The sequence below is a fragment of the Staurois parvus genome, unplaced genomic scaffold (assembly GCF_062004578.1).
Source record: "Staurois parvus isolate SC_StPar_1 unplaced genomic scaffold, SC_StPar_1.0 ptg000090l, whole genome shotgun sequence".
Classification (NCBI taxonomy): domain Eukaryota; kingdom Metazoa; phylum Chordata; class Amphibia; order Anura; family Ranidae; genus Staurois; species Staurois parvus.
Genome location: NW_028317886.1, coordinates 24,124,982 through 24,137,964, shown reverse-complemented (window position 1 = coordinate 24,137,964; position 12,983 = coordinate 24,124,982). Strand labels below are relative to the sequence as shown.

Below are 12,983 nucleotides of genomic sequence, written 5' to 3'. Positions count from 1 at the left end.
CAGAAGTTTAGAAATCCTCTTGAACCAATACCATCAGTATGTTTTGCAAAAATAAGATTGTGAAGGTCTTGAGAGAGCTCTTTGCTTTTACCCATCATGAGATGTTTCTTGTGTGACACCTTTTCATAGACCATCAATTGAGACTGAACCAGCTGATATTTATTTGCACTGAAAGGGGAAGGATTGCTTTCTAATTACTGATAGATTTCAGTTTGTGTCTTAGCTTTCCATGCCTTTTTGCACCTCCCTTTCTTCATGTGTTCAGTACTTTTTTCCTGTGTCATTCCATTTTATTGCACATAACTTAATTTCTGAACTTATTTGTTTTAGTTTCTTTGTATGTATGAATAGAATGGATTGTTACTGACAAGTGGTGAACATTTCACGTCAATAGCATATTTATTGAGAAAAAATGGTGACATGTTAAATACTTATTTTACCCACTGTGTGCATATATATATATATATATATATATATATATATATTATATATATATATACAGTCAGGTCCATAAATATTGGGACATCGACACAATTCTAACATTTTTGGCTCTATACACCACCACAATGGATTTGAAATGAAACGAACAGATGAGACCAAGATCAACTTGTACCAGAGTGATGGGAAGAGAAGAGTATGGAGAAGGAAAGGTACTGCTCATGATCCTAAGCATACCACCTCATCAGTGAAGCATGGTGGTGGTAGTGTCATGGCATGGGCATGTATGGCTGCCAATGAAACTGGAAATAACACACACCTGTCTCCTAGGTGGAGCCCTCCTGACTCCTGGGTAGAGACTTCCTTTGTCTGCTGGGGTGGAGAACAGTCAGTCTTTACTAAATGCATATGTTTAGAATGGGCATATGTTTAGGACAGGCAAATGTAGATTTAAAATTGAGACAAATTTTAATTTTCATCGCTAGAATCCTTACCCTTATGTATGTTGATAGTAGGGACTGAACTCCTAAAATGCTAGTGGCTGGCTGTGCCAGGCTTCAGAACATATAATTTACAGACTGGGAACAAGCATGCAGCAAGACCAGAAATCCCTATCTCCAGTATCTCACAGAAGTGAGTACACCCCTCACATTTTTGTAAATATTTTATATCTTTTCATGTGACAACACTGAAGAAATTACACTTTGTTATACAAGCTGTGCACTCACTGCTTTACATTGTAGCAGTGTAAATTTGATGTCCCCTCGAAATAACTCAACACACAGCCATTAATGTCTAAACCACTGGCAAAAAAGTGAGTACACCGTTAAGTGAAAATTGTCCAAATTGGGCCCAAAGTGTTCAATACTTATTTTACCCATTGTACAGTGCCTTGAAAAAGTATTCATACACCTTAAAATTTTCCACATTTTGTCAAGTTAAAACCAAAAACGTAAATGTATTTTATTGGGATTTTATGTGATAGACCAACAAAAAGTGGCACATAATTGTGAAGTGGAAGGAAAATGATAAATGGTTTCAAAACTTTACAAATAAATATCTGAAAAGTGTGGCGTGCATTTAAATTTAGCTCCCTTTACTCTGATACCCCTAACTAAAATCTAGTGGAACTAATTGCCTTCACAAATCACCTAATTAGTAAATAGAGTCCACCTGTGTGTAATTTAATCTCAGTAGTAAATACAGCTGTTCTGTGAAGCTCTCAGAGGTGTGTTAGAGAACGTTGGTGAATAAACAGCATCATGAAGGCCAAGGAACACAGCGGATAGGTCAGGGATAAAGTTGTGGAGAAGTTTAAAGCAGGGTTAGGTTATAAAAAAAATATCCCAAGCTTTGAACATCCCTTGGAGCACTGTTTAATCCATCATCCAAAAATAGAGTACGGCACAACTGCAAACCATGCCACACTATTCAGATATTTATTTAAAAAAAAAAAATTTTGAAAACCATTTATCAATCACTTTCCTTCCACTTCACAATTATGTGCCACTTTGTGTTGGTCTATCACATAAAACCCCAATAAAATAAATTCACGCTTTTGGTTGTAACATGACAAAATGTGAAAAATGTCAAGTGGTATAATTTCACAGGGCACTGTGTGTGTGTACACACACACACACTCACACACATACACACACCCCGAAAATGGCAACAGTCTTCTAGGATTTCGAGAGAGGTGCCGACTATTTGCAAGGAACGCTTGAAAACCATATAGCGTGCATGAGCCGTTTTCAGCACTGAACATCTGGAAAAGTAGCTTGGTGCAGAGATAAAAATGTCATGTTTGTGTGGTTACTCCTGAGTCAGGCCATGAAAATACGGATCGTCCCTTGTACAGTAAATACGGCTGCCCTCATATACATACAGTTGTGTTCAAAATAATATCAGTGTGTTGAAAAAAGTGAATAAAGCTCAAAATTCTTCTAATAGCTTATTTCCATACACACATATGCATTGGGAACTTTGGCAGCGTCAGCTGTGTAAGGTCATATTAAAAATGTGAGTTTTTCAGAGCTTTTGCATTAGTGTTTAGCCATGTCTTTCAGCATTTTTTTTTTGCTCAAAAAGGTCCAAAAACGATGGTTTGCCACATTTTTCCAGCGTTAAGAGTATTTCTACAGCTAAAAAACTCCTCTAGAAACCCACTAGTTCTGGGGCTTTTTCAAAGCCAACAAAATGCCCCTGATTACAGTCTATGTGTGCATGGACACATAGGATAACATGCTGGGGGGTTTACTGGCTGTAGAAAAAAACACCAAAAGCCAAAAACAGCAGCTGTAAAAACGTCCAGTGTGCATGAGGACTAAAGGTTAGCAGTGGCAACCTCCACACTTCTCTCATGAAAGGCATACTTTAGTAACTCTGAAACTAATCATGTAATTATACTGAAGGCTAACAATCCCACTAAGCAATCACCTCTAGGATATGGACTTTGGAAAATGCAGGAAAAAGGACAGATTGAGTTTTTTGAGGAAAGACATAACTGTCTTTAAGTACACAGCTTTTTGCTGCATGTACATTTCTTTCTATACCCATATCATTTTGCACAGACAGTGATTTAAACAAAACAACAACATAACAGGCTCAAAGGATCTTTATTTTTCAAATAAAAAAATACAAAGATGAGTTAGAACATCAACATGGCTTCTTCTTTTCAAACTAAGTATTCACCAAATGCATCCATAAGGCACTTAGATATTCAGAGTTGTATTTAAAAAAATAAAATATGCATTGAAGCAAACATTCCCAGACACACATCTTTAGTTGATGTCTGTATGTACAGAATTACACAGTAGTACATATTTACACTGATTTACTTTGCTGTTATAACGGGACCTTCGGCTGCCTTGTTAACTTCAATGCCTGAAATACAAAAAAAAACAAAACCAGAAAGGTATAAATGACTGAAGGTTATTTTAATGAATTAAAGCTAAATTTAGCATGCCACTTCCTCCATATGAGTCTTTTTTATTCACATATTTTTTTCCTGGAAATCTACACAATTTTGTACTTATGCCAAGATGCCTTGAGACATTGTATAGGAAAACCATCAATCCACCCAGTATGGATATGTCAAAGTTTTCATTGGCCACTTGTTTACTGAATCATTCACCAGCCTCCTATATTTCTGTGAGTCATCAAAATCCATGGCAAAGTCGTGCAATGAATGGTGTCTCTATCCCTTCCCAACAAAATCACTAGAAAGATGTCATTCTGTCACTATCACAGGTCCCTGACCAAGCCATACTGTATACCTACACTGAACGTCAGGGAGCAGATTGTGTTTCCTAGCTTAAGTGTTGAGATCACCGGAATTCCTGAGAATTACAAATCTTTTGGCAGACAAGAGTGCTTAAATGTTTCAGCTGTTTACTTTGCTGCACAGGTAAATTTGCTCTGAATTCAAAGGATGCAAATCTCTGTCTCATCATTGGTACTGTCATTGTTTATGAGTATATCTGCAAGTTACAAAGGTGCCCTGTTGTGGTGAATAACTTTCACATATACTTGTAGATGTGAGGATTTTATGTAATCTTCAGGCCTAAAATGATTTTTTAAGAATCTATGCAACAAACGCAAAAATGTCTCTGGCAGCAAACAGGTTAAACTGTAGCACCCCAGGACCAAGAACCCCGGGTCTCCTACTAACGACTGGGAACCAGGAGTACCAGTTCTCGATCACCTGATCACTGTGATAGCATCTGATTGGCTATCACAGTGACCAGTCACTTTGCAGCCCACCGCTGGGTTTTTTTCTCTCCTCTGAATGGAGAGAAAAATACATTGTATCTTTGTATGAGGGGTGGTCAAGTCAAACCGGGACTATTCATTTTACAGGTATGAAAAGGGATGCTAGCGTGGCGGTACTACACACAGTAGTAAGTGGCAAATGTGTCCTATTACTGATAGGTGGCACACATGTCACGAGCCAGTTCAGAGACCGTTAATCAAGATGGCAGACAACATTGTTGGTGCGTGCATGGAACAGCGTGTGGTGATGAAGTCTCTTGTGAACGAAGGCATAAAACCCACGGATATCTACAGAAGACTTCAAGCACAGTATGGTGATGACACTCTCAGCCGCAGTAAGACATGTGAATAGTGTAAACATTTCAAAGATGGCCATTTGCCCGTCAGTGACAATCCTGGCCGTGGTGGTTCCCAACTCACATCAATCATTCATGTGAACATTCAGCGCATAACCTGTCGTGAAATTGCATAGAGATGAATGTTTCTGTGGGATTGGTGAACACAATAATGACGAAGTGAAGCAGGTTGTCCTAGGATGGTTCAGGTGTACTGACAAAGCTTTCTATGTTTGTTTTACCCTCAGTCAAGAAGGGGTTAATTAAAAAAATTTAAATTAAAAAAAATTAAAAATTAAAAAACTGCCTGCTCTTCAGCTTTTAAGGGTGTCACAAATGGACAGATATCATCACAAAATACAGAAAAACATCTGAAAACCAGCCTGGGTACAATAGTCAGTGTTACTAGCAGGTTGACAGTTTACAACCAGCATTCTTTTCATCTTATTGAAATACAATCGCAATACATCAACAATCTATACTACTCACTGGCAGATCAACTAACATTTATGGAATTTGTACATGTGCATAGGTTAGGAGAATAGAAGATTTTAGGGGTATAATGAATACACAGATCCTGGTACAGTATGTCAGATCAGCTACAGGCCAAGCCAAGCAGGAACAAATCTATCACTGGAATAACTTGTTTGGACACTAATATTACACTATACAAGGTAACTGTACACTATTCCACCTCTGTTGAATGAGTGAAACGCAGAATTTTTTTTTTAGTTTTCTCTTCTCAGAACAGAGCTGTAACATTGACTTTCTGAACTTAAAATATTAGGACATCTCACTGGGAAAAAAAATTCTGCTTTAGTAAACATCTGTTCTTTGTGATATCTGTGCACAAAGACTACTTTTGCTTTGAGATTTCAGTCACACTCCAGAAGTAGAAATGCGGAATTCAAGGCTCTAAATATTTAACAACAGTCCCACATTAACAGTCGGCATAGGTGTCATCCTTGTTTTCAAGAAGCCACAGGGGGCAAAACAATATTACAATATGACAGTGAGGAATTGTTTGTGATTGACTTAATTACCGAGGAACGTAAAATAGATTTCAAGGCATTCTAGTTTGTATATGAAGGAGAAGAACTATTTAAATAGACACTTTACTTTTTCTCCATAATTTGAAAGCATCAAAAGACTTCTCAAAGACTTGCTTTAACAAGTGAAAAGCTATCTTGGTTCAAACGCAAATATTTAAAAGAATGGATTAACCTTGCATTGGTCTTATTGAGCTTTTGTTGAATTTTGAGTTTAATTAATAAATCTATATTCATCAAACAAATATATATACACGAGATGTGAGCGCTCTAAAAATCAATGAAAGCCGCTATGCACAAAAGGTTACCAAAGAACCCTTAATATAAGCAATATAACATAGGTGCAGTGCTAAAACTAAATAGATAAATAATTGAATAAATAATGAACCTAAAATGACAAATCGATGGTAATACCAGTTCATAAACAGTTCAAAAAGTGTTAAAGTGCTCTTTAAGGTGCTTGCTTCCTGGGATCGGTGACTGTGCAAATGATATAGAGAATGCGCACTCACCGGACGCGCATATAAACTGCACCTGTATTAAATCCAAAAGGACATTTAATACAGGCGCATTGTATATGCGTGTCCGGTGAGTGCGCATTCTCTTTATCATTTGCACAGTCACCGATCCCAGGAAGCAAGCACCTTAAAGAGCACTTTAACACTTTTTGAACTGTTTATGAACTGGTATTACCATCATTGACTTTTAATTTTAGGTTCATTATTTATTCAATTATTTATCTATTTAGTTTTAGCGATGCACCTATCTTATATTCATCTAACGTTTAGCTATATATTTGTAGAAACTATCATTTTTGTTAATGTAAAAAAAAAAAAAAAAAAAAAAAATTCTGGATTTTAAAAGATTTTCATTTTCAGTTTCTCCATGATAATTAACAAAGCAAGAATGAATGTGCAATTTAAATTCATAACCTTCACTGAAGCAAACACTATTCAGTACTATGACAAAACCCAAGCAGTAGAGATTACCTTTTGTCTGGCAAGCATCCAAGATTTTATCGTTGGCACTAATACACTTCCAAGTAGAATTTGAGCCGGGTGATAAATCAACAAAGGAACAGATATTAATGAGAGATGTTCATATCCCGCAAACACAATCTTCAGCATAGGAATACCTGGAGACAAAGATACAATCTTATTACTGATAGCTGTAAAGTAACATATCACCTTCACTTGCACTGTTTTAACAAATATGCACATACAGCTCTTGGCAATAAACCATATTAAATGTGTGTGCATCTTAATCTGCAGAACTTGGAATTGGCTTAATACATCAAACAATCCAAAATCCTGCTCCAAGACACCCCAGTAATTTTAAATGTATCCTGAACAATTGAAAAATGACTGCACTGAAGTCTATACCCGTCATCCAATGCTCCTAGCAATTTGCTAACACAGGGAAAACACTAGAAAAATACAGATTACACACAGACAGTATATACACGAATTAGCCGCAACATAATGACCACCTTTCATAACTCATTGAGGCATGGACAGCACTAGACCTCTAAATGTATGCTGTAGCACAGTGGCTAAGTGGTTAGCACTTCCGCCTGGCAGTACTAGGATCGTTGGTTTGTATCCCAGCCACGGCACCACCTGCCTGGAGTTTTCATTTTCACCCTGTGCCTGCGTGGGTTTCCTCAGGGTACTCCGGTTTCCTCCCACACTCCAAAGACATGCTGGTAGGTTAATTGGCTCCTGTCTAAATTGGCCCTAATATGTGTATGTATGAATGTAAGTTAAGTTAGGGACCTTAGATTGTACACCCCTTGAGGGTTAGGGACTGATGTGAATGTACAATATATATATGTGTAAAGCGCTGCGTAAATTGATGGCACTATATAAGTACCTGAAATAAATAGTATCAGGCACCAAACCGTCAGCAGCAGATCCTATAAGTACTGTAAGTTGTGAGGTGGGGCTTTCATTGATCAAACTGTTTTTTTCAGCATATCCAACAGATGCGCCAATAGATTGAGATTTAATGAATTTGGAGGCCAAGTCAACACCTCAAACGCATGTTGTGTTCCCCAAACCATGTCTGAATTAATTAGACCAGACCGCCTTTTTCAATTCCTCCATGGTCCAGCTTTGATGCTCACAACCCCACTGTAGATGCTTTTGGTTGTGGACACGGGTCAACATAGACACCCTGACTGATCTGTGACTATGCAGCTCCATATGCAACAAACTGCAAAGCATTGTGTGTTGACGACTTTTTATCGCAATCAGCATTAACTTTTTTGGCAATTAGAGCTACATTAGCTCCTCTATTGAATTGGACTACGTAGGCTAGCCTCTGTTTTCCATGTGCATCAATAAACCTTGGCCACCCATGCCCCTGGCACGTGTTTGATGGTTTTCCTTCCTTGATTCACTTTTGGTAGGTTTTGCCCACTGCACACCAGGAACATCCCACAGCAGCTGCACCATCGATCTACTGATCGCTGGTGCAATGCTATCCAGGCTCTTGCAGATAAAAATAATAAATGCACATTTTTTTTGTTACCTGAAAAAAAATTTTAATTTGTTATTTTTTTGTAAAAGGTGAACTTATCCATTAGCAAACGTCATGTGGGAGACTGCATTATTGCCAAGTTAAAATCTACAAAAAAAAAAGCATTTTTACATAGCTATTGTATTCCCCAAGGTGGGTAACAGAAATATGGAAATATGTAAGGCTGTGGCTATAGGATCCTCAATGGTACCATTTGCCCAAAAGGCACACTAAAGTATCCATACTAGCTGGGAATTGTAAAGATCATGCAGCTCTTCCAAAAATGATCACACTATCTGTACAGCGCAGTGAAATAAAGTATGTTGCTTATTTGATTCAATGCATAAAGAAAACAGCACAAGTTAAAGCTTAACTCAGTTCAAAACTGAGTTTTGAACAGAGTTGAGCACAGGTTATATCATCTGCCAGACTGATTTTCACTCTTGTCTGCATTCACAAGATTTCCCCAGAAGATGGATCAAAATTCATCCAGTTTAGCAGGGATCAGCTGAATTTCAATCCATCTATGGCCATTCTCATTCGAGAGTGGTTGATCGAAGGACCAACTCCTCTCGAACAAGCTTGTCAGAAAAGTTTGCTTTGATCTACACAGCAGCACTGTTTCGTGTATTCTGACAGAGAAAGTTTCCCTGTCACAATACAAAGATACAGCAAATAGGAATTCCCCTATCCACCTTTATTGTGTAATTGATTCAGCTTTTTTATAAAAAAAAAACTGCTATGTGCATGATCAGCTTTAGTCCTGTCCAACTAACAATACTGGGTATACATACAACTGATAGAGAGCGAGAGTAGTCTTCTCCCATCTGCTAAAACAATTTATGATATTGCAGTATTGTCCCTGTTGGATAGATTTCCCCCACTTCCTTCTCATACGTCAATGCTGTGTCTGGGGCAGGAAGTGAAGGGAAATCTGCACAACAGGTATAACATTTTTCCACACTGTCTAGAACAAAAAAAGATAATGTTTCAGGTGTTGGAAGTAGAGCAAGGGAAGTGCTTAGACTTCAGGCATACAGTTGTGTTCAAAATAATAGCGGTCAGACATCACTAAGCTGATCAATCACTGTTTTCGGTAGAAATGATATTTCTACATGGCAAATAATTTACTAGCAGGTGTAGTAGAGTAATAGAAATCCAACAGACCCAACAGTCATGACATGCATGCTGCTGATTCTGTGTAATTGAATCACTAATTGAAAGGGGCATGTTCAAAATAATAGCAGTGTGGAGTTCTATTAGTGAGGTCATCAATCTTTGAAAAACAGGTGGCAATTATTGCCCTTATTTAAGGAAGGAAGGCAGCAAATGTTGTACATGCCGGTTACAGTGCATTTCTCTCTGAAATTCTGAGGAAAATGGGTCGTTCCACACATTGTTCAGAACAGTGCACCTTAATTAAAAAGTTGATTGGAGAGGGGAAAACATATAAAGAAGTGCAGAAAATGATAGGCTGCTCAGCTAAAATGATCGCAAATGCTTTAAAATGGTAACCAAAACCTGAAAGACGTGGAAGAAAGCGGAAAACTACCATTCGAATGGATAGAAGAATAGCCAAAATGGCAAGGACTCAGCCAACAATCAGCTCCAGGAAGATCAAAGAAGGTCTAAAGTTACCTGTGAGTACTGTTACAATTAGAAGATGCCTATGTGAAGCCAAGCTATCTGCAAGAAGCCCCCGCAAAGTCCCACTGTTGAAAAAAAGACGGCCTAAAGAGAAATGGCGCAACATTTTGTGGACTGATGAAAGTAAGATTGTTCTTTTTGGGTCTAGTGGCCGGACACAGTTTATCAGAGGACCCCCAAACACTGAATTCAAGCCACAGTACACTGTGAAGACAGTGAAGCATGGTTGCGCAAGCATCATGATATGGGGATGTTTCTCATACTACGGTGTTGGGCCTATTTATCGCATACCAGGGATCATGGATCAGTTTGAATACATCAGAATACTTGAAGAGGTCATGCTGCCTTATGCTGAAGAGGAAATGCCCTTGAAATGAGTGTTCCAACAAGACAACGACCTCAAACACACCAGTAAATGTGCAACATCTTGGTTCCAGACCAACAAGATTGACGTTATGGAGTGCCAGCCCAATCCCCGAATCTTAATCCAATAGAAAACTTGTGGGGTGACATAAAAAATGCAGTTTCTGAGGCAAAACCAAGAAATAGAGAAGAACTGTGGAATGTAGTCCAATCATCCTGGGCTGGAATACCTGTTCACAGGTGCCAGAAGTTGGTTGACTCCATGCAACACAGATGTACAGCAGTTCTCAGAAACAGTGCTTATACAACTAAATATTAATTAAGTGATTCAAAGGAAAGCAAAATCTTCAAACATTTTTCAGTGTATATAGTGAATGTTTGAGTGTGTAAATAAGAATACAAACACTGCTATTTTTTTGAACAGTCTAATATTCACTTTTCTTCAATTTTTTTAGAGGAACAACACAAATTTGATATATTTTTCTTCATGTTTTGATTTGGAATAGAATGTGTAGTGTTCCCAATGCATTTGTGTGTATGGAAATAAAAGCTATTAGAAGGATTTTGAGCTTTATTCACTTTTTTCAACACACTGCTAATATTTTGAACACAACTGTATGTCATGAGGCATGACTAAAATTTAACAGATAATAATTGCAGGATTAAAAATCAGGTTTCATACTACAAGCAATGGCACCAACTATTGTAACTTTTTTAATGCTGTGTCATTCATGCTTACCTAAAGGCTGCAAATTGAAAAACAGCCTTTAACGGTTATAATATTGTTCACCCACCCAGTGCCTGTTTTTTTTTTTTTTTCTAGCAGAGTGAGTAGTAAAATAGAACAGGACAGCACATAGAGCAACTAACCAGCATTCACATAGTGATCTTGATGGGACTTGATTAAAATGGATACATCTCACATTTCCCAAATTTTCTCTCCTTATCCTTTCTGAAAACTTTGTTCTGCAAGAAATGGAGAAGCAACTGCTGATGAGCCTCAACAGAGAATTTAGTATTCAATACTCTGACACTGTTGCAAAGGGAACTGGTGTCTAGCCAACAGTACAACAGTGTAGGCTATAGATCCAATCTGGCTTAGGCCAGAATGACAACAGGGGGCAGGACCAAGAATAAAAAAAATTTAAACATTTGCAGCAATTCTGCTTGGGGAGGGAGTGAGTGTTATAAGAAAACTTACTCCCTTTTGGGAGTTAAAGCGGAGCTCCACCCAAAAGGGGAAGTTCTGCTCCCACGCTCCCCATTAAGGATTGGCACCTTTGGGGGGCAGGGTACCCGAATTTGACAGGTACCAGCTCCCACTTCCGGTCCGATTGCCTAGGCGATCAGAAGCGGAAGGTGTCCTCCCTCCCTGTAGTCTTTTGGGACACATGACAGGTCCCAGAAGACTACAGGACCATTCATGATGCGCAGCGCTACTCACGCATTCGCAGTGGGTACCCGGCTGTGAAGCCACAAGCTGTCACAGCCGGGTGCCCACACTGAAGATGCCGGACTTCTGGAATACAGGACGGCCAGTTAAACGGGCTGTGGAGGACACACCACGCGACCGAGGGACAGGTGAGTGTGTGTTTTTTTAAAAGTCAGCAGTAACAGTTTTTGTAGCTGCTTTTATTTTTTGACGGGGTGAGTGGAACTCCGCTTTAAGTTCTGTTTTAACCTGACTTCTCTGTAATCCCCTGCAGCCAGAAACCACACAGCTTCTCACCTGTTTAGTGGGTACATGCTCCCTAAAGCAAACACTTGGTAGCATGTCTCTGCTTGTTGTATCGCCAATTATAGTTAAAATTCCAAGACAGATTTGAATCTGATTGGTGGCTGTTAGAAACTTCTTTTTATTCACACTTTGTTATATCATGCTTTTATGTAAGAGACAGTATGGCTCCGGCATTTTGTGTTTGTAGTTAGCTCTTCTATATTACAAAACCAGATAGGTAAAAGGGGTTCTCAGATCATCAGATTTCCGGCAATGTGAGTGTGGAGCTCCTGCATGAAAAACTAAAACTCAACGGGTAGGCTGTGCTCCCTCTAAGCATTTCAAGGCTGATTCTTTCATTTTGACATGAATGTGCCAAAGCTTAAAAACTTTCATTTATAAACAGAGCATTAAAAATATTGTTGTAACATTTAATTTTGGTGAACGAAGGCTCTGTCAACTGATACATTTACATTGAATTTTTGAGAACTTTCTGCATTGAAGTTGTACTGAAGGTTAAACTCGGTATTGCGTGAGTCTTTGAAGAACATAGTTGTATTTGTGCTACATTTTCCCTTTCAGCATTGATCAGCTGTAATAAAATGACACACAAAAGTTCACAGTATTTCATACATTCCACAGCAAGAGGTGGTTGCTAAAGTGTATTGCAGTACTTAGTTAAGAGCGCAAACATCCATGAATAAAAGACACACTGGATAACACATTTAGGCAAATGTGAGGCTATGAGTCTTTTCATCGCGCTATCACCGAAGCTGTATAAACGAAGCAAATTAATTTTAATGTTCTAAAGGTAGAAATTCAGAGTCACTATGGTTGACAGACTCTGACGAGACTTTACGAGGAGGCATTTGACTTTATGGAAGTGAGCACCAAGCACACATTTAGAAGAACTTTAAGCTGTCATGCTGAAAAGTGTTTATAAAACATTAATCAAAAATGCCTCTTTAATACAATGCATTGTCTGAGAGATGTTAGATGGCACACATTGCAAATGGATTCTTCCACGACTCAAGTCATTTCTCTCCAAACAGATTTTTTCCCCATGCTAAAGCAGTACACAGTGGAGAACGAGCACTTCCCAACACATTACTACCTGCTTGAAGCACTGGGGAAATCACTAAT

General features: G+C 38.5%; 1 protein-coding gene across 1 annotated transcript in view; it reads right to left on the bottom strand.

Annotated features, from left to right (window-relative positions):
* Nucleotides 1-3,034: 3,034 nt before the first annotated feature.
* SLC10A7 (solute carrier family 10 member 7) overlaps nucleotides 3,035-12,983 on the bottom strand; it is a 276,262-nt gene continuing 266,313 nt past the window's right edge. Inside the window, exons 11-12 of the mRNA XM_089670484.1 lie at nucleotides 6,583-6,728; nucleotides 3,035-3,321 (exon numbers count right to left, since the gene is read on the bottom strand). Coding sequence (XP_089526610.1) covers nucleotides 3,283-3,321; nucleotides 6,583-6,728 — 185 coding nt within the window. The 3' untranslated portion in view covers nucleotides 3,035-3,282. The remainder of the gene's footprint in view (nucleotides 3,322-6,582; nucleotides 6,729-12,983) is intronic.